Genomic DNA, 21,631 nt, shown 5'->3' on the forward strand with positions numbered 1-21,631 from the left:
CTTTCTTTTTCCCTTCTTTATAAATAAAGGTGGAAGGAAATGGGGGCTGCGGAGAGGAGGTGGTTTGGAGTTTCTCTGGAGAAATAGATAATGATACGACCCCTGGGCAAGACAGAAGCTCCTCGAGAACTCTCCTCCCTTCTCTATATCCATTTCTCTTTCGTTTGAAGGATCTTGGGAAGGGGTGGTAGATTTTCGTACAGAATAAATGACTCTCTCAGGTGATTTTTTTCAACTTCCACAATTGAAAATATATCATTGTGTCAATGATTTTCGGTAATGGGATTCTCTTCGTCCTTTTTTTTTCCCCAAAGTGAAAGAAGTAGACATTGAAGGGGATAGAATAAGACTGGCGAGAATTCAAAAATTCAGCATGACGATTTAAAAAAATTCTTTTGTATTGCCCGGGTAAAAAAATAATTGTAGTCGGAATATTTTTTCCAAATTTTTAAAAAATTTTCAAAAATTTGAATAGGATTTTTTTTTAAATAATTTAGATTGCGTATTTTTTGAGAATATTGAAAAATCAAAAAAGGAAGAAAATAACAGTATAATTTTAAAAAAAATTACATGCGCAAAAATTTCTAGAAAATGGTGAAAAAAATTTTCAAAACAAATTTGTGAAAAATTTTTCAAAACATTTCCCAAAACTAAAATAGTTTTGTTCCCCGATTTTTTTTTGTTTCAAAAGAAAAATTTTCCGAGAAACTGTCAATGTTTTAAAAATTTGAAAAAAATATTCCGATTACAATTTTTTTTACCCGCGATAATTACCGGGTTATCAACAATTAATTTTCCTTTTTCGTTGGGATAAAATGATGTAATAATTTCGTACGTCATTCGGTGATGAACCGAATTGAGTAATTATTCAACATTCCAGATTTATTTTCCTTGTTACGTGAATTGTTAATACCGTAATTTTAACTGAATATTTCCGTCTGGATAATAATCACGTTAATTTCATGATTATCCGATGTCATGATAAATGGTTAAATTCTTGAGATTTTCCATCCCCCGAATAAATGAACTCTGCAATTTTGCCAAGCCCCTGAGCATTTGCCGTCCATCCCCAGTTTTTATGATATCGCAGACTTTACTCGCTATCACACAGTTATTCCCAATGGATAAAAAGCGAATAGACCTATTTTCTCTCCCATCTCGCTTCGATTTCCTCAGAGACCGTGTGACATCGATTTGATAAATAAAATAAAGATATCGTCACACTCTCTTAAATTAAATTAAATTGAAACGTCATGAGTTTATGGCAGCCCAACCCCTTTCCCTGATCAAATGACGTGATATTTGAGATGCGTCATGTCCTTTCATTCCTGAATTTCCCGAACAAAAAATTTAATTGCAAAAATTTCATCATCTCCAGCTCCTACTCGAACGGACCGAACCCATTGTACCCCCTGTAAAAAAAAAAACAATTGTAATCAGAATATTTTTTCCAAATTTTCAAAAAATTTCGGGAAAACTTTTCAGAAATTTTTTTTCATGAAAAAAAATTGGACAACAAAACAATTTTATTTTTGGGAAATATTTTGAAAAATTTTTCAAAAATTTGAATAGGAAAATTTTTTTATAATTGAGATGGCGTATTTTTTGAGAACATTGAAAAATCAAAAAAGTAAAAAAACAACAGTATAATTAAAAGAAAAAATTATATGCGTAAAAATGTGTAGATTATGATAAAGAAAATTTTTCAAAACATTTTCCAAAAATAAAAATGTTCTGCTTCCCGATTTTTTTGGTTTAAAAAAAAAAAATTTCCGGAAAGTTTTCGAAAAATGTATTGAAAATTTAAAAAAAACTATTCCGATTACAATTTTTTTTTTACCCGTGCCACTCCTTAGAATTGTTATCCAAGAAAATCAATGTTCCACATCTTGTGACAAAGCTAAAGAAATTCCTCATCCGCCAATGATTTTATCGATCCATCATGCCCCATAAATCCCCAATAATTCGCGTAAACAATCCTCCCGCAATACCTACACCCTTCGAATAGACTAGAATCAACTAGAAAACCTCTTTTCTTCACGTACATATTTTTTTTGCATGTAATACTACCCAGCATCTACAACAAATTCCCTCTTGAAAAAAAAAAAAAAAAAACAATGAAAAAAACAATGAATCGTTTGCGCGAAATCAGCGATGTCCAGACACAAAGAAAAGGATAAAGAAAGTAAACATTTGAGATGGGGTGGAAATAACAGCCCCTCCGTATACATAATGAGAAATTCCTGGGAATAGAGACCGATGGAATACATCGGAAAGTAGAAGAAAAGTATCCAAGTGGCCTTCTCCCTTTTTCCTTTTCTCTTTGTTTTATCGACGGTACAGATAAGATCCGATCGTAAATAAAGATCCCTTTCGTAATTCGAAGGGGGTTAAAAGGGGTGGAAAGGGAGGGAGGGGGGCAGTATCGAAATTGCACCGTCGTTTCGATCAAGCGTGTACTCTCATTTCTTTCTTCAACGTTATCCTCCCTCACTTTTTCATCTCGTCCTCCCTCAAACGTCCGCTTCAAATGTCCCTATGTGTTCACTTTCAGCACGATTCATTCCTCCAGTTATTTTATTTTTACTTGTTTTTTTTTTTTTTTCAACCCAGTTAGCGCAAATGTGGCCGCTGGCGTATACACGCATTATGCATTCTGCAATGAATATAATTTTATTTTCAAGGGAGAGTCGATAAGGGATGAGTTTGACGTGGGAGTAAAATAGATGTTAAACTTTTTTTTTTTTTGGTATTGAGGGAGCGGTTTTGTGGATGGAATATTGTGATTTTCAATGAGCTTTCAGTGAGGTAAAATTATTTCAGTTATTCATTCGCAAGGGTGGGGGGGTGAATATCAGGATGACAGAATTAATTTCGTGATTAACGCAATGCTTAAAAAATAATTATTCGAATGAGGGATTTATGGGATTGACACGTTTCATCATTAAAACTTATTTCGGGGTTCAATTCAATTATCTCTGGAAAAAATTGATTTGGTGAAAAATTGAAATGATTTCCGACTGAAAAGGGAGGGGGGGGGGGCTAGTGCAGCGCCCTCGGAGGAAAATCCCCTCCTTTCATTCGCATTTAATTTATTCCATTATTCAAACCAAATCGTCCAATTTCCACGTTTGAGCTTTTTCATTATCGACAATTGAATTCAGTGAAGTCAATTATAATTATCCACTTTTAATTTCTCCGCCCGCATGTGTGGGATTCCGATTGTCAATAGAGATCGGAGGAGAGTGTGAAATTCACGAATTTATTTCATTTTTTTCACCCTCTTCATATTGAGATTGATTTGATTAGCGTTTAATTTCCACTGTCAGAGCTGTTATTTGACCTCGGACATTTTCTCATTAAATTCGATAAAAATTTCCAAAGGGACGGCATGATGAAAATTTCATTAGCATCAAAAATTCTGCTAGACAGTGCGCGACAAAAAGCGCACTTTATCTCCATTCAAATGCTCATATGAATCTGCGAATAATTTTCCATTTTCGCCGATTAATTTGTTCAATTAATTATTTCTGACGGTTGAATTACAGAGAAACAAATGGGTGCAAAAAAACGTTTAAAAAAAGGAAAAACAACTGGCAAACCTCAACGGCCTCACGGTGGTTCTTGAATTAATTAGGAGAAGTGGTGGGTTAGGAGGGGGGAGGGGGGGGGGATTTACCGATAACGGCGATGGCCTCGAAATGCCCGGGGAAAACGAATCGGGGATGCGATTGGATCAGAGCCCGGGGACAAGTCTCCCTCCCCCTCTCAGCTCCTCGTTGGAGAATTCCAAGGAGTGGCTTGAGGGAACTCTCAGAGACGCGAGGAAAACTAATCTTGTAATCGAGATAGAAAAAGAGATGGTATCAGACACTCACTCGTAGATCAAAGAGTCGAGAGAAGTCGAAATGAAAGAATTTTTTTCTTTGACATTTTTCGGCTACCCCCGAGGGAGAAGTGGGTGCGAGATTTCAGCTGGAAAAGTCACCATGACGTGGATTTTTTTTTCTTCGATGGATTGAGAAATTACGGGGGTGACGGTGAATTTATCCGGATGATCAGCAATCAGTCAGGAAGATTACGAAGATTACGGGAAAATTAAAAATTCACTTGCCAAAAGTTTATTAAAGAATAATAATTTTCATTTTCGTTCTCATTCTGCCAGTAGGTAAATTAATTTTTCAGCAAACTGAATCGCGGTGTACCCTCCGATTTGCCACGTAATTTAATCCATTGGTGAAAACCCACGGAAAATGGGCTTTCGCAATTTTCGTTTGAGCAAAATATAACATCGTAAATTGTTTATATAAATTCTGTAGATTTTCGAATGATAAAAAATCCTTCCGAGTTCCATGAAATACTCTTGTAATAACAAATAATAATTCGTTGGACATAATCAGATTACTCTAGGCCAGCAAACAGTAAAATTCGTTAAAACGAAAAAAAAAGCTTCACTCAGAATCTCCAATTAATGCCCCTGAATCAAGCTCATTAAAAATTATTTCCTTTCGTAACAGAATCATACATAAACTTCTAACACCGTTTCCCTCGACAGCGCGGCGCACAGAATTTTCCCCCCTTTTTCCTTTTAATTTTCCTTGGAAAGAAAAAAAAATATATATAAAGGTAAACGAGATTCTCTTCAGAGCGCACCTTTAATTATCCCAGTACCTCTGAAAAACGTCGGTAACAAACCGGATCTCTCCAGCTTCTCTATTTTTTTAAGCTTTTTTTTTTATCCTCGCGATAATCCCGAGGATTAAAATCTTTTCTTACGAATACATTGAGGGCCCTAAAAGTTTGTGAGAATATATAAGAGAATGTTAGGTGGTAATGCTGCATCTCATCCGTGGTAATTTCCCACAAGACCCAACCTAAATAACGTTTGGAAAAACTTTCCGCACAACTCCCGTCTCATATTTCTCGCGGTTGAATTCAATTTGGAAAAATGCGAGTTCTAATGATAATTAATTACTATTAGATAGAGAGTATTAAAATTTCATTAAGATTATCGTGACTTCTGAATTACGAATTAATTCCGAATTGATTTTTTCAACCCGAGTAAAAAAAAATGTAATGGAAATATTTTTGAAAAATTTTCCACAACATTTCCCAAAAATACAATTGTTCTGTTTCCCTAAATTTTTTTTGTTTCAAAAAAAAAATTCCGAAAAATTTTCGAGAAATTTTTTTTTAATTTGAAAAAAATATTCCGATTACAATTTTATTCCCCCGGGAACGAACACAAATAAAAACCGAAATATTTCAGTTCTTATACTCCCACTCACACTCACACGAATACACGAACAAAGAGAATATTCCCTGAACTATTGTCTACCTCCTATACATGTCAAGCCTCATTGAATTAATTGCTCATTCGCTCATAAATGCGCGGTTTTGCCAAAAAATAGTGTCCCCTCTTACGTACCCCTGCTTAGCCCCCCTTACGCACACTGTGCCCCCAGTCATAGCCATAACGATAGCCATGGCCATGGCCATAGTCGTAGCCATAGTCTGATAGAACCCGACAGCACTTCGTGGCGCTAACGTGTACTCAACTACTTAATAATGCACCAGTCAGCCAACCACTATGCGCCCATTACGCTTCCATGCACGTTGCACAAACCACCCCCTTGCCCCCCCCCCCCCCCCCCCTCATGGTCCTCAGTCTTCTCTATCATGTTGGGGGGTTGTGCGTGTAGGGGTGGAAAACATCTACAGTATTATAATACGTAGATTCCCCGATAGAAGAGAAGTGAAGTTGACGGGAGTGAACCTTTCCTTTTAACGGTGGGCTTGTACCTCATCCTCGTCCCCTTTTAAAACCAGCGAGACCTTCTCAATGACTTCATCAGGGGGAGTGAAATCATATAAAGCAGATAGACCAGAACAAAAAATTGGTTGTTCCCTGTGTTTTTTTACTTTCTTCTTGGGACTCGTGTATATTACAATTAGGGGTTTTGTCTTTTGATATAAAAAAAAATGCGAATATTTAGGTGGATATTTATGTAGGGGTCGGGTAAAAAAATTGTAATCGAAATATTTTTTCCGAATTTTCAATAAATTTTTGGGGAACTTTTCAGAAATTTTTTTTTAGGAACAAAAATTTGGAAAACAAAAGAATTTTATTTTTGGGAAAGGTTTTGAAAAATTTTTCAATTATTTGAATAGGAAATTTTTTTATAATTTCGATGGCGTATTTTTTGAGACTATTAAAAACAGTATAATTAAAAGAAAAAAATTATATTCGTAAAACTTTCTAGAAAATGATTAAAAAAATTTCCGAAAAAAATGTTTGAAAAATTTCTCAAATCATTTCCCAAAAATAAAATTGTTTGGCTTCCCGATTTTTTTTGTTTCAAAAAAAAATTCTGAAAAGTTTTCCAGAAATTTTGGAAAATTTGGAAAAAATATTCCGATTACAATTTTTTTTTATCGAGGTGGGTGGATGGATTGAATTTTTTTCGCAGGTCTCTAGAAATGAATGTAATTTTTAATATATAATGGATAATATCTAATACCTGCCAAGTTCCAACGGCATCGGATGCCTGAGGCAATCCACGATTTTTCTGTATGGAAATCTATACATATGTGCGGAATAATATGAATACACTCATGAAATATCGATTTTTGCCAGTAAATTCCATCACCTATCACGCATCGAGAATTAACCGGAGACAGAACAAAAATTATCATCTGGTAATGAGATTTTTTTTCTAATTAAGTGTCACAGGACGTGATGCGTGCATGAAATCCAGGGCTGGAGTAGAGATAGTCGAGACGACGGGTTTCATTTGAGTTTCACAGAGATGAGAATGCTCAAATTTTTCGAGTAGTCTCGGCTTTGTTCTCTCGCTGAAATTGAGAAAATCCGAATGTTTGGGGAAACTTTAAAGGAAGTGGGTGGAGTTGTATCTCTTCTCTTATTCCCGAGTCCTCGGTTTGAGTAAATATAGGGGCTACGGATTATCGTACGTGTATCGTCGAGGGGTAAATGCGACGTTTCTGCGCTGAGTTTGAAAGTCAAATACGCGAATAAATTGCGATTGAACGTGCACTATGAAAATTTCATGATTCCGTCGAGTGTTCCATCATTCGAGGAAAGTCCATTGACTTGAACATTCTAATCTTCTCTTTACAATTCTGTCGACAAGTGGTAAACTAGGATAAGTGCATTTTTTTTTTCATTCCGATTTTTACCCGATTTCTAAAAATTCCAGTCTCATTTTTTCTTACAAAAAATGTTGTCCCTTCAATTCCGAAATATTGGACAAAAACTGGAACCCAGTGTAATAAAAAATTTTCAGGGTTTTCCAGCAGTGCAATTGTCCTCCCCCAAGTCCTATTAAAAATTTAAATCTCTGAGAAAAATAAAATGAATAAAGTTTCAACAGGTAAACTTGTTGGTGCTCCAAATGGAGAAGGAAAGCGACAAGTTCACATATAGAATGCATTCACGCTAAAAGGGTAGACATGGGTTAGCACAACAAAAAAGGAAGATTTTCATCCCCCAGGGGGAAACTTACGGAGAAAAATATAGAAAAAAAAGGGGGGGGGGAAGGGAAAAGAGGAAAATAAGAAGAGGTACACGAGTACGTTAGAGGACACAGGGCGAGGGGTGCGATATGGCATGAGAGACTGGCCCTGAGCCAAAATCCACCACCATCTAGGAGAGAAGGAAAACCACCTTAACCCAAGACCAAATGAATATTTAATTCCAGCATATCTCACCCAGGGTGAACTTGAGTACTGCTCCGCCTTTTCTCTGCTGTCGCGTGTGCAAGAAAATCCCACCATTTCGCCCGTGTGGCCTTTAAATCGTTTTGGCTCAACGATTCTGCCTCATTTTTTACTATTTCCAAGTACATTACTCGCTTCTTCTTCTCTTCGAAGCATTGTATTTATTCGTGGCTCGATGTATTTTACAAGCCCAATCCGGGTAAAAAAAAAAAAACAATTGTAATCGGAATGTTTTTTCCAAATTTTCAAAAAATTTCTGGAAAACTTTTCAGAAAATTTTTCTTTTGAAACAAACCAAAATCGGGAAACAAAATATCGATATTCATGAACGCCAATCGATTTTCAGAGGTCAACAATTGGAGGGATTTTGCTCTACGTATATGTAGAGGCACCTTGACCTGAGACCGAAGGTGGGAACAAATGTGGGTTAATGTTGGGAATGTCAATGATTTGATCGTTTGAGGCATTAAGTATTTAAATTGATTCATATGTCATTAGGGAGACGAAGACCTTGAGGAAACAGAGACAAGGGCTAGGGCTAGGGTTCAAAGTCCCAATTTCTGATTAATCTTTGACTTTCCTCTCTCAATTATCATTAAAGCAAAAAAGTAAAACCAATAACTCGTCCTAAATTTTTGTTTAATCTATATCTTTCAAAACGAAGACTCGATTTGCAATCGTTGGAAATGGAATTACGCATTTGGAATTGGAATGGATGCCGAAAGATAATGGAAAAAATGAGAGAAAAAAGTGCAATTTGAAGAACGAATCGAGCGTGTCTCGAATGTTCTCTCACAACCTCTTGACCCCTACGCCCTCCCACCCCTTAACTCCTGTATAGTGTCTTCTAGAGAAGGGGGCACTAGGTGCCCGGAAATTGGAATCTTAAATCGATCCCAATCTTCTTTATTGTCGTTGGAAAGCAACCATCACCCGAAGAATTCCAGAGGCAGAAGCTCTGTATGTTGAAGGTGCTCCAAACGGGCGTAAGCTCTGCGCTCCAGCATCACATACATATATACTCACTCCTGTCTTTCCTTTCGCTCCTTCCTATCTCCTCTTTGCCCTCATTCTATCCTACCAAAAGGCTTATTCTACATCTCTCTCACTCTTGGCAAAAGCTATGCACGACTCTTGCGTTCCATTGAATTTTACGATGTGGATGCTGGGCTTTAGAGATGAGCATCAGTATCTCCCCTGCTACGCTAGTACGATAAATATAGATGCTTTGAGAATTTAACGTTGAATTTAACGATAAAGTGATTGGAATTGATCGAATAGATAAGCAGACATTTTTCAAACGCTTACAATGTGTTGATACCAGGGGGTAGTCTTCATTGGGAGGGAATTCCTATTGATTCATTGAATATTTTAGATGCGTTTCGATGGAATTCAATGTCTTGGATCTCAATGAATTTGGAATACCATTTTTCATGAGAACGAATTGAATTTACACGAGTAAAAAAATTTTTCAAAAATTTGAATAGGAAATTTTTTTTCATAATTTAGAAGGCGTATTTTTTGAGAATATTAAAAAATCAAAAAAGTAAGAAAACAACAGTATAATTAAAATAAAAAATTATATGCCCCAAAATTTGTAGAGAATTATTAAAAAAAATTTCCGAAACAAATTTTTGAAAAATTTTTCAAAAAGTTTTCGAAAAATATTTTGAAAATTTCGAAAAAATATTCCGATTACAATTTTTTTTTTAACTGGGTATAAATTGTAATTTTCAAAGTCACTCACTTCATCCCCTTTCATCCCCTATTCACTCTACCATATAAACAAAAACTGCTGCTGTACAAAAGATAAATTAACGAAATCTCACCGTCACTCCCCAACGATTTTTTTTTATTCCCGTTGATCGATAAGCCACCACCCTCGTATTTCAACTTTTTCTTAAACCACCCCTTCTTCTTACACCCTGAGCACGATGAATTTCAGGAAATCCCCAGTAGAAAGAAGAGGGGAGAGACAATTCTCATCTTCATCGGATGATATTTTTTGCAATGTTCAGGGGTAGTGACTATAAAACATTATAAGGAGGTGAAGGGGTGAAAGAAAACCCCTTCCAATCATTACAATCGGATTGCCACTGAACACTTACATCTGTAACATTGATTTCCCGTGAAATTACAGAAAATTACTTTCACTCTATTTTTACGAAAAAGGAAAAAAGAAAATGATTTCATTCACTCTCCATTTTTTATTATATTTCCACTTGAATACAATGATTTTTTTTCCATAATATGGAGGGGTGTGAAAAAATTAATTGAAAAATTGATGAAAAGTGTATAATCTCGGATGAGTGAAAAAAAATCAGGTGACTTTTCTCTGGTGGCCGAAGAGGGTGTGGGGATGGAAAACTATACGGGGACACCCAACCCCCGTGATTACGTAGACCGTCGTGGTACGTGCCGGCGCATAAAACATTACCCGTCTCGCATAAATTAAACCAAATTTCCCGGCGGATTTCCGTCGTATAATAACGTAAACGAAGAGCGGAGGAGAATACGTGTTTTACCTTAAATAGTACGTCTTTTGAATGATGTTTAACTGATAAAAAGTCTCATAAAATACGTTTTATGAAGATTATCGGTGGAGTTTGTTTGTAAAACAAACGATGAAACAATTGTTGTTGGCACAGAAAGCGTTACGAAAAGTCTTAGAATATCAAGTTTAAATTCATAGAAATATATTGAATTGATTTATGATGATTACAAAAATGAATCGATGTGGAGGAGTCAAAAAATTTCTGGAAGACTTTTCAGAAATTTTTTTTATGAAACAGAAAAAAAATCGGAAATCAAAACACTTTTATTTTTGAGAAAGCTTTTGAAAAATTTTTCAAAAATTTGAATAGGAAATTTTTTTTATAATTTAGATTGCGTATTTTTTGAGAACATTGAAAAATAAGAAAACAACAATATCATTTTTAAAAAATTATATTCGCAATTTCTAGAAAATTATAAAAAAAAAATTCCGAAACAAATTAAAAAAAAAAATTGCAAAACATTTCCCAAAAATATGTTTGTCTTGTTTCCTATTATTTTTTGTTAAAAAAAAAAAATTCTGAAACGTTTTCTAGAAATTTTTTGAAAATTTGGAAAAAATATTTCGATTACAATTTTTTTTACCCGGGAATCCCATTTCCAATAAAAAGAATGATAAATTTATCGCTAATATCGAGATAATGCCACTGCAATATTGATTTTGTAAAATATTTTTTCAATATATTTCATATGTGAAATTGTGGGGAAGATTGGTTTCGATTAGGTCAACCTGTGTGCCAACAACACGAAGAGGAAATCCACCGTCTGAGCTCAAACTCCGTCGCGACACACGAGAGTGGTTATTATACGATATAAGAGAGAAACGCTTGGGGCAATGTCGTGTAGAACCTAAGCGGAAGGAACGTAATTTCCAGCTTCGAATATGATGTTTTCTTTTTCTAACATTTTTTTTACTTTCCCAAGAAAAATGCAATTCACGAGAAAATTTCGTTTTCTCGAAAATTGAAAAGACCAACGATAACTTTAAACTCTGCAACTTTATATTTCACAGACTCCGTAATTCGAGGTGAATTCATCACGTTATCCAAGTTGTGGCTATTTCTTTCCCCGCACTTTGCCAAAAAAAATATTCTGAATGATGCGCACGGATAGAAAAAAAATGTGGAAAATTCAAGGAAATGAATCGGAAAGGTTGAATAATTTCCAAGTGTGAGTGACAATCACATCCGCCATTAAATGGATATGGAGACGAACGTAATTCTATGGAGGCGACGAACACTTCCTCCCGGATTGGAATTAACTCCCAAAACCTTCGAAATGCCTTTCCCTAGTAATGAACATATTGCAGTAAAATTGTACGATAATTACGCAAGATTAGGCGAGGGTTAATGGAACAATTGTGAATGCTTGGTTCGTTCTATTTTACCGCCAATTCAGTGGCATTTTCCCTGTGGATTTGTCCAATATCCTTCATTGATCCATGGGTTATTACACTCAGCACACATGATTGGAGATGAAAATATCATTTATTCCTCGGTTGAAAATTAGACGGAAATAATGGCATCCACCAAACTCAATTTTCCCCGTAAACTGTATAATTATGAAGGATTGTAATCAACAAATGATAGTTACCCCACTCTCCCGGAAACGAATTGTGGTAATGCATTTCAATTTCATCTTCATCCATTAGCCCAAGTTGTAGGTATCATTCAAAAAAATAATAATAATAAATGACTCGTCCTCTCACCTAGCAGCTAATAGAGTAGTTTTATCAAATGGAAAAATAAAGGGAATGTGAATATTTTGATAAATGGATAAAATAATTGTTGAAAATCTCCGCAGACTATTCCAAGAGCTTGGGCATTCAATGGATTTTATAATTCCGGATAATCCGGAGGATTCATTTAGAATCATCAAAAATATTCTCGACAATTAAGAGCCTTTGATTTGCATCGAAAGAAGTGAAGTACAATTAGTTGGAATTAGCGCGTATTTTCGCTTCATCGCTTCATTTTCCAGCTTCACCACCGATAATCCGATTCACCACCCCCGGACTGAACCCCCACCTCCATTTAGCCGCGGTAATCTTCCTCCTTTGGTTAACTTCTTTGCTCGTTTCGCGATTAACCTCCCCCGATGAAGAAAGAATGGCGAAATAAGAGAGAAGGCATCTCCAAGGATTTATCGAATTTTCACCTGAACGGATGTGCCGCGGAGGGAATTGTAAGGGTGTCAGGGGGATGGTTAACACCCGATGGGGAAAATTTTCCACCAACCAAAGCATTTCCAATGCCCATCACCCACCAGTGATGAAGAGAGACAATGGCTTGAATTATCCCTGGATTCTCTGCCTTCACTCTCCAACTGCTAGCCTTCCAACGATAAATTAAGCGACACCTGGATTTTAGAGTTGAATTATAATCGATGAATCATTCGATTCTATTAGGTTGAAATTCAATTCTGACGCTTTCCAATCTAAATTGTTCATCTAATGAATTTAAATTTCGCTGCAATTCGGGAGAAGTGATTTTAATAAAAGCCCCGGGATTTAGAGTTTCAGGGGTAATGGTTTTTCGAATTAATCAATGTGTTTGATTGGGGGATGATGTGATTAACGTGAAATCAAGGGATGATTGTTCTACTTGATTGAGGTGTACGCAATCATGGAGTCTGTTTCGAAGAGGCAAATGTGGGAACCCCAAAAATTATCCATATTTTGTATGACTTGAACAAAAGTTAAAAATTAAAAGCCACATCTCTTTGACCCTGCAGCTGAAAAAAACCGAGGGGGTGTGGGATGGTGGAAGCGGTGGTTGACATTATCCTTATGGGCATGATTAGTAGCCGCGATACCACCCAGGACGCCTGATGTATTCGCAACGCGTTATCTGTAAACGGCACGAGTCGCATTATGCCACACCCACCATCTCCCACCGCTACTCTACCTCGTCATACCATACCGCGATGTCATCTACCTTCAGGGAGACAGACAAAAGGTCTTTGTCACAGTTGAAAACTCACACTGACATATCACCGCAACCACCCGATAAAACAACTCCCCAATGCTTCTCACTAAAAAATGTCAGAAAACACCAAACCAATTCCCACTCAATGATCATGCAAAATCCATTAACAGCAAAAAAATGTCAGTGTGCTCACAATTTCATATCGTCAACTCTGCCATTCGCAGCTTTAAAAAACACTCCAACTGTTGACATAAAAAATTTTCGTCTCTCGTGTGAAATGAAAATGCTAAAGGCTGAATGATTTTGGGGATTCGGGTCGTGTGCAGAATTTATCCTGCAGAGGACAGATTTTTATCCGTCCCGTGTTTTCCTCATATTTTTTCAATAAAAACAACAGAGACATATCGTCATGCATATGGTGGTAATATGGTAGTAGTACTACTCATTAAAGCCTCCAGCTGAATCAGTACCAAAGACATTCGCCAACTCGACGCGACAGCAAATGTAGCTGATAATGAGAAATGAGTAATGAAGGGTGGAGGGTGATGTATCTGTGATAGAGTCTAGGTTGAAGTTTAGAGTATTAACCCGAGGAGATATGCCTACCTGAGTCACTTGGCACACCACCACCCACCCATCACCCCTTGCATCACCCCTTGCACCACCTCATCTTTCGTTTAATCCCACTCTAATGACGTACCGTTTTTAGCACGTAATACCAGCAGACAGAGCGGTAATGATTTCGCCCCGGAGCACGGATTCACCTCACTCGTCTATTTTTTTTTTCTTTCTCCTCTCCATCCTTCTCGGGCCTTTTATATTCTACCAACCAGGCCGTCTCACCCACCAGGTGCCATTTCATGGGGACGAGGATTAGTTACTTTTTATCCGACGACGTGTCTGGGAGACCACAAGCATCAGGGGGATGAAAAAAAATTGCCGAGGTAATCGGTGATGATACCCAGTGACCTGTATTATATAACAGCTTGTCTTCTTGGATTAGCTTGAGCGATAAAATAATTGTCATTCGGCTCAATGAATGATTTGAGGAGATGCATGCTTACCTTCATTTGGACAAATGTTTTAATTGGTGAAATATCTTTGTCATTTCAGAATCCAGCAAGGGAATTAAAGTGGAGCATCCTCCTGCTGACAACAGTATGCCTCATCACCACAGCCCAATCCAGCTTCTGTCCAACTGACTGCACCTGCGACGACGACAGCCTCGTTGTATCTTGCATTGGAGTTAGCTTAGACGTAATCCCAATTGCCCTTAATCCATCAACCCAGCGGATAGTTCTGAAGGAGAGTAGGATACGTATGGTTGATGCAGCTGCATTTCAATTTTACGGCGATCTAAAAATCGTTGATCTATCGAGTAATCATCTCGTAACAATACCAGACGCCAGTTTTGCAGCCCAAAAGAATCTTGTTGAGTTGCACCTGAGGCACAACAAGATATCATTATTATCCGAAAAGACATTTCAGGGATTAGTATCTCTGAAGGTGTTGAATCTCCGTGACAACTACTTGGAGACTCTGTCAAATGGACTATTTACTTCTCTAACAAGACTAGAGGAACTAGATCTGGGTCAGAATAGAATAGGCAAGGTTGAATCTGGTGCATTTCAAAAGCTTGCCTCACTGAGAGTACTCTATCTTGATGACAATCAGCTCAAGTCCATCCCATCACCAGCATTAGCACCCTTAAATGCACTTGCTGAACTACATATTGGATTGAATGTATTCTCATCCTTACCGGATGATGGTTTCAAGGGGTTGGAGAGACTTGCTGTACTCGATGTCATGGACGCTGGCCTGGATAATATCAATGAGGGTGCGTTCCGTGGATTAACGTCATTACGTACACTTAAGCTTGGTGGTAATAAGTTGAGGGAAGTGCCAACAAAACAATTGTCAATGTTAACAAGACTCGAGGAGTTAACGTTGGGACAAAATTCATTTACACTTCTCAGGTCTGGGGCATTCCAAGGGCTATCCAATCTCAAAAAACTTGATATATCAGGGGCAAAGCTACTGACAACCCTCGAACGAGGGACATTCTCGGATAATGGAAACTTGGAGACACTCATACTTAAGAGCAATCGAAAACTAACAACACTCGAGGAGGGTGCACTAGCAGGACTTCCTAATTTGAGACATCTAATCCTTCGGGACAATGCCTTTGTCACATTCCCAGAGAGTCTCGTTTCATGGAATGACTTGCATAAATTCGATCTCAGTGAAAATCCACTGATATGTGACTGCAGCCTGCACTGGTTGGCTTCATTTCTCGCACCCAAGAACACGAGCGCTGTTGTTTGTGCTGAGCCATTGGAGGTCAGGCTGAAACCATTGAAAGGAATGACACCTGATGAATTGGGATGCGCATTTTCGGATCCGAGAAAGCAAGCCGTGCTATTGACTGTAATAGCTGTCTGTCTGGGGGTGATTACTGGATTGGCTCTGGTACTCTACTACAGGTGCAGGAAAAGGGTGAGAGATGCACTCAAGGACTACAAATGGAAAAATCGAGCCATCTCCAGGAAGGAGCACGAGTATCAGAAGACATTCTCGGACGACGAGTATATCGTTCGGGCGGCCCATGGACATCATCATCATATTAATAATCAGGGGCAACTTCATCATGGACAATTTCCACAGCAACATCAACAGGTATCGTCCGGCATTAAATCCATACCCGTTACAGAACTGTAGCTAGAGCTACGGGCAGCGAGCCCTGGTAATGGTGGGGTTTGGTTTTTACCACATGGTGGTACAACACCAGCCGAGGGCTTCACTTATATCGATGGTGAAACGGCGCGACAAATGCGTCGTACTGGTACGCTGCCCGTTAGTAATAATCAACGTACTAATACAATTTTTTGTGATGGACAGAGTGACATTATTGATGGAAATAGTACTATTGGTAATGGTGGAGTTAGGGTGCATCATACCAGTCATTCATTGAGGAGAAATCCACCAGCACTGCCAGCACATGGTGATTTGGATAGAATACAAAATGGTGGACCCAGTGGGAGAATTCAAAATGGCGGACAAAGACACTCACCACCTTGTCCACAGAGTTCATATCCAACGTTGCCCATTAATGGACATGGACATCATTATCATCATTATAGGGAGAGATCGAGAGAGAGGGGAAGGGATAGGGATAGGGACAGGGAGAGGGAAAGGGAGAGAGAACTTCCGGTTGTGCCACACAGGGGGGAAAAGTACAGTGGGAATATGGAACTTGAGGTGCATCAAGATGGCGGCATTGGAACTTACCGGGCGTAAAAGTCATGGGATTTTGCTTTGGGTGAAGAATTTTTGGAGGGGTCCATGAGTGAGGGAATTTCTCGGGTAAAAACACTGCAATCCGAAAAGTCTTCTTTTTCGAACAGACGTTCAGAAATTTTGAGGCGAGCTCTTTGACGCGGGAAAAAAAAGAGATTAAATTTGAAGGCAAGGATTTTCAATGGAAATTTCCCACCAGTGAGATCTTAATCTTCACCACTCAGTCGGTAAATTCTAAAGACATTTTTACTGCCGAGAAATTTATTTCCGTTTCTCTTTCTTTTTTGTTTGTTTGTTTGTTTTTTTTTTCTTTTTTTTTTATAAAATGGAAGACTGATGGATTTTTTGGTTAAGTTGAATGTTGGGAGTGTGATTTTTCTGAGGCAGCTCATGGACAACTTGGAGTTTATGGAAGACTGAAAGACGTCCTAATGTGATACGCCATTTACCGGAAATATTACAAAAATAACACATTTCGTTCTATTAGTGGGGGATTATTATCTCTACATTTTTTACACTTTTTTTAATAATGTATTCTGTGCGATTAACAAAATGGCGTCTCCGCGGTGTTCTTGACTTCAGTGATGCATCATTGGTGTTTTTGTGTAAGAGAAAAGTTAAAACATAAACTTTGTAAACTTTCCTGTAAGTTCGATAGTGACATAAGAAATATGATAATGAGTCAAAAATAAAATCTCATTATATCGAATTTCGTGAAATTCGATGGAAGAAAATTAATTTGATGTACCTTAAATTATCAAAAGAATTGGTAATGCGTGAGGTATTTCGACCAGTTTTTTTTTGTCATATAAATAATATATAAAAATATATATTCTAAACTGTCGAATTATTTTCTCAAAAATGATGACAAAAGAGATGTGACAAATGACTAAGGATAACACCACTGTTTCTAGCAAAGGGAGATACAAAAATGAACAAAAGGGATTAGAATTAATTTTAGGAGAAATGCCATAGTATTTACGCATACTTGTGTATACCAGTGTTCATAAAAAAAAATAATAATAATCCAGCCTGTGGGACGGTTTTACGAGCATCTGGCTGGGAAAATTTTCCCTCTGCAAAATCCGGAGATGGAAATATTTTTTGGCCAATTTGTTGTGAAGTTACGGCGAAGCAAAAAAATGGAGGTCGAGTTGGTCGATCGATATCTCAGGATCTATGAGGTTAAAAGAGATCGTCATTCTGGATTTTGAGATGGGAATTTTTCCAGCCGTACGATTAAATACTTTTCAATATCATCCACTGGTGATGAGATAAAAAAAAATTGCGGATTATTGTGAGTCGACGATTTTTTAAGATTAATACACGTTGAATGACGATTTATTTCTCTCTCCGATCTGAAAGAAGACCTCAGTACAACGAAATAGCGAAAACTTCACATATTCCGCAATAAAAATGCGCCAAGACGAAATAAAAAAAATGAATAACCACAAAGTAGGGTAAATTTAAGAGGAGGAAAATGTTTATTGAATTAATGGGAAATATAATCCAGTTCATCAGTTATTTATTAATTTATTTGATTATTTAATTATTTTCATGGAGCATAAAAATTTACTAGGGAAATTTAATAATCCCTCCCAATTTATGAGGGTCATTTTCTCGAATTTATCTCAAAAGTGCGTCGTTAAAAAAATTCTTAATACGACGATATAAAGTGATAATTAAAAGTCACTCACCATAAAAATAATATAAACATTTTTTTAATACACCATCTGTTGCATTACACGCGGGCAGGTCCCGGAAAATCGTAAAACCGTTGATGCAGGAGGATTTTAAGAACTCAAAGTAAAAATGGAAATTGAGAAGAACGAAATGTAATTATTGATTGATAGAGGAGATTATCATGAAATGATAAACCTTCACGAGGAGAAAAATAAATTCTTTAGAGAATATCTTTGGAATGAGTGGATAGAAAAATGGAAAATGTTTTGAGATATTTTTATTGAGAATTTAGTGCTCTAAAAAAATTTTCTCGACTTTTCCTTTGTGCAATCACGCGTTAATGAGATATTCTCATCTTTTTCTGTGAAGTTTTATCACTCCATCAGAATCATTTTAAGGTTTTGTAAATTTTAAGAATTACGATAGAATGAGTTCGTATCGTGTTTATGGTGAAATATACACGTGTCGTTAATGCTAGTCAAATGAGAAAACGCAAGATCATTGAATGAGAAAAGACGAGAGGAGTAATTTACGACAAAAAAAAAGCAAGATAATGAAGAAAATTAATTTAAACAAAATGAAATATTTGTCGGTAAAATAAAATGACTGTACAGAAAAAGGAAAAGTGTTGGAACAAGAAAAAAATAAAGAAATCTCTTGTTTCTTTTCTATATCGTCCCTATAACGATGATGCATCAACGTAATTGATAATTAATTAATTAATTAAATTAATTATATACGAGTGGGAGGGGGAAATTAAAATTTCATATTAATAATTGAATATTAAAGTGAATAATAATGATTGACTACACGTAACTCTTGTATGTCCTATGCACTTGAATTTATTGTCCTTCCACAATTCCCGTCTCCTACATTTGAACAAAGTGAAAATTCTCGATTTTTCGCGTTCCTATGATGTTTAATCTTCTGATTCACTGACGAATCGATTCAATTTAAGAATGTTTGTGTCAATATGGAACCAATGAGAATCATGGGAGTGAGGAAATATTTTTTTTTGGTGTAAATATATTTTCAGTTTCATCGAGTGTTTGATAATCGATCATTTCTACAAACCGTTAAGTCGATATCGATCAAGTGCAGAATTGTAAATTCGAAGCGAAAAAAATATTCTACGCGATGATTAAAAGAATCAAAAGTAATTGTTAGAGAAATTTTGATGGATGATTTAGTAAAATCATTGGATCTTTCCTCGAATCCATTTAATTCTAAAATCCTCACTCTCAATTCCACCGAAAGAAAAGGAATAAAAAAGAAGAAAAACGAACAAAAAAGTCTAGGGATTTCACTGTAGACGTAACTTTAGACATTTGCCCTCGAGGCCGCAACTTAATCCATACCTTTAGCTTTCTCAAATTATCAATGATAAAAAAATCACATGCACTTTCTATCGTTCAATTACTCCGAAGAAAGTCTCATATCGGTTTTCCCATAATGCATTCCATTATTTTTTCACTTATAATTATGATATTATTTTAGGTTTTTTTTTATCTTTACTTTCACTCGAACTTAATGTAGAATAATAATTGCGCAATCGTATCAGTGAACGAGTAATTTTACAAGAAAATACAATTTTTTTTTTCAAGAAAATTAAAATTACAACGAAAAATCTGATGCCATTCCCTGTAAAACCCCTCATTACCAGAAAATTTTCAGGTTTTCCCACGCATTAAAAATCAACTTCACGTGCAATTTTTGATTGTACTTTAGCCATTCACATCTGCATGAACTTGTAAAGAAAAAAATTTAATTCTTTTCGCCTCGAGGACAGTGAAAATGTAAAAAAGTGTAACAAAGATGCGAGAGTAATCCCTTCTAATTCTCTCCTCAACAAAATCCGCGAAAATAAAGAGAAAAAAAAAGGTCTCAGCCAATTTTTTTCTTAAACAAAAAAAAAGTGAAAGAATACGTTGTAAATATTAAATCTTAAGTTGATCTGAGAAAATACGAAGGAAGAGAGAATATTATCCCTCCTAATAACTAGCTGTACTTTTGGGCTTGAATACCAAGTAAAAATACTAAATGAGAGAGCGAATGACGAGAAATGAGAGATATGAAGTGGGCGATGAGGGGATGAGATATAAATATTATACATAAACGTATAAATAAACTATGTAGGTTAAATGGAATATTATAATGTTATAGGTATATTTCCAGCATTATTTTGTACATAAATGACTTTATTGGAAATCATCAATAAATCTATATAAAAAAATGCCATTCAATTAATTTACAATCCCTTAATGACTAGCATAGAGACGTGAAAAAGCTAATTGGATATTCGGGGAAAATTGCATAATTCAAATGGATACAGATTGAATTACTTCAAGCATTAAATTTGATAGAAAATAATCATTGCGAAATTATAAATTCGAAATGATGGGAAAACTTTAATGAGAAATCCACAGAAATATCGATTTCAATTGACAATCAAAATAGAAAAAATCTGAGATTTATTTTTTCTGCGTTTTGAAATTGGGGGGGGGGGAGTGATGAATTACTTTGACTTGTCTCGTCTTTTTGTAGAGTGAAAAAAAGTTCGAGGTGGAGTTACAGACTAAAAGGGCGAGGGGGAGGACAAAAAGAGGTGGAGTAGAACGGATGACAGGCTTCAAGTAGGCGTCAAGACGAAATTACTTTGCAATTCTAATGCGACTGGCAAAAAATTCGTATAATCATCGATGAGACCTTCTGTTCACCCATGAGAATTGAGTGGCTTTTTACCCCTCTTCACCCCAACTCCAGCCCATCCAACCACAACCCCACCCATCCCCACCCACTAATCTAGAACAATTTAAATAAATTACATTGATCTCCACTTCTCAAATGAAATTTAAAAAATGTATTAAAAAATGGGGGTTCTAGAAGTGGCACAAAATTTCTGAATAGCAATTAATTTTTTTTTTAATTTTCTTTTTAGCACGCGATTTACAATAAATATTCATTCCTTAAAAACTCATAAAAAACATGATAATTTATTTTCTATAGTTTGACATTTATTTTTTTATTCAATGAACCCTCATCCGTGTATCTCTCAAAAATTCCCTGAAACAAGGGAAGACCAGAAAAATTCTTTCATTCCATTCCAACCCTCTTTATCCCATCCCCAGCCCCTTCAATCCTTTCATCTCCATGGCCCCTCACTGTTTTATCTCCCCCTGGAGGCGGTGAAATCGCCGCTTAAGAAAGAAGTGAAATAAACGCACGTTGAATGCATCTGTGCGCAGATAGAGTGATGCGTCGTAGTAATTAATGGTTGGGCCGCAGAAGCATCAACCTGAAGGCTGGGGGTTCAACGAGACAGAGGGTGATAGGAGGCTGGAATCTCTCTCTGTCACATACACGTCTCTCAATCTGACATGCTCTACGTTCTACTAACCCCCTTCCACATCTCGTTTTCCCTCTAGAGATCC

General features: G+C 36.5%; 1 protein-coding gene across 1 annotated transcript in view; it reads left to right on the forward strand.

Annotated features, from left to right (window-relative positions):
- Positions 1-18,735, forward strand: part of LOC105269870 (insulin-like growth factor-binding protein complex acid labile subunit) — an 81,608-nt gene extending 62,873 nt beyond the window's left edge. The window contains exons 6-7 of the mRNA XM_011310443.1: positions 14,334-15,896; positions 16,119-18,735. Of these exons, the coding sequence (XP_011308745.1) occupies positions 14,334-15,896; positions 16,119-16,517 (1,962 nt within the window). The 3' untranslated portion in view covers positions 16,518-18,735. The remainder of the gene's footprint in view (positions 1-14,333; positions 15,897-16,118) is intronic.
- Positions 18,736-21,631: the final 2,896 nt, after the last annotated feature.

The sequence above is a fragment of the Fopius arisanus genome, unplaced genomic scaffold (assembly GCF_000806365.1).
Source record: "Fopius arisanus strain USDA-PBARC FA_bdor unplaced genomic scaffold, ASM80636v1 scaffold00075, whole genome shotgun sequence".
Lineage (NCBI taxonomy): Eukaryota > Metazoa > Arthropoda > Insecta > Hymenoptera > Braconidae > Fopius > Fopius arisanus.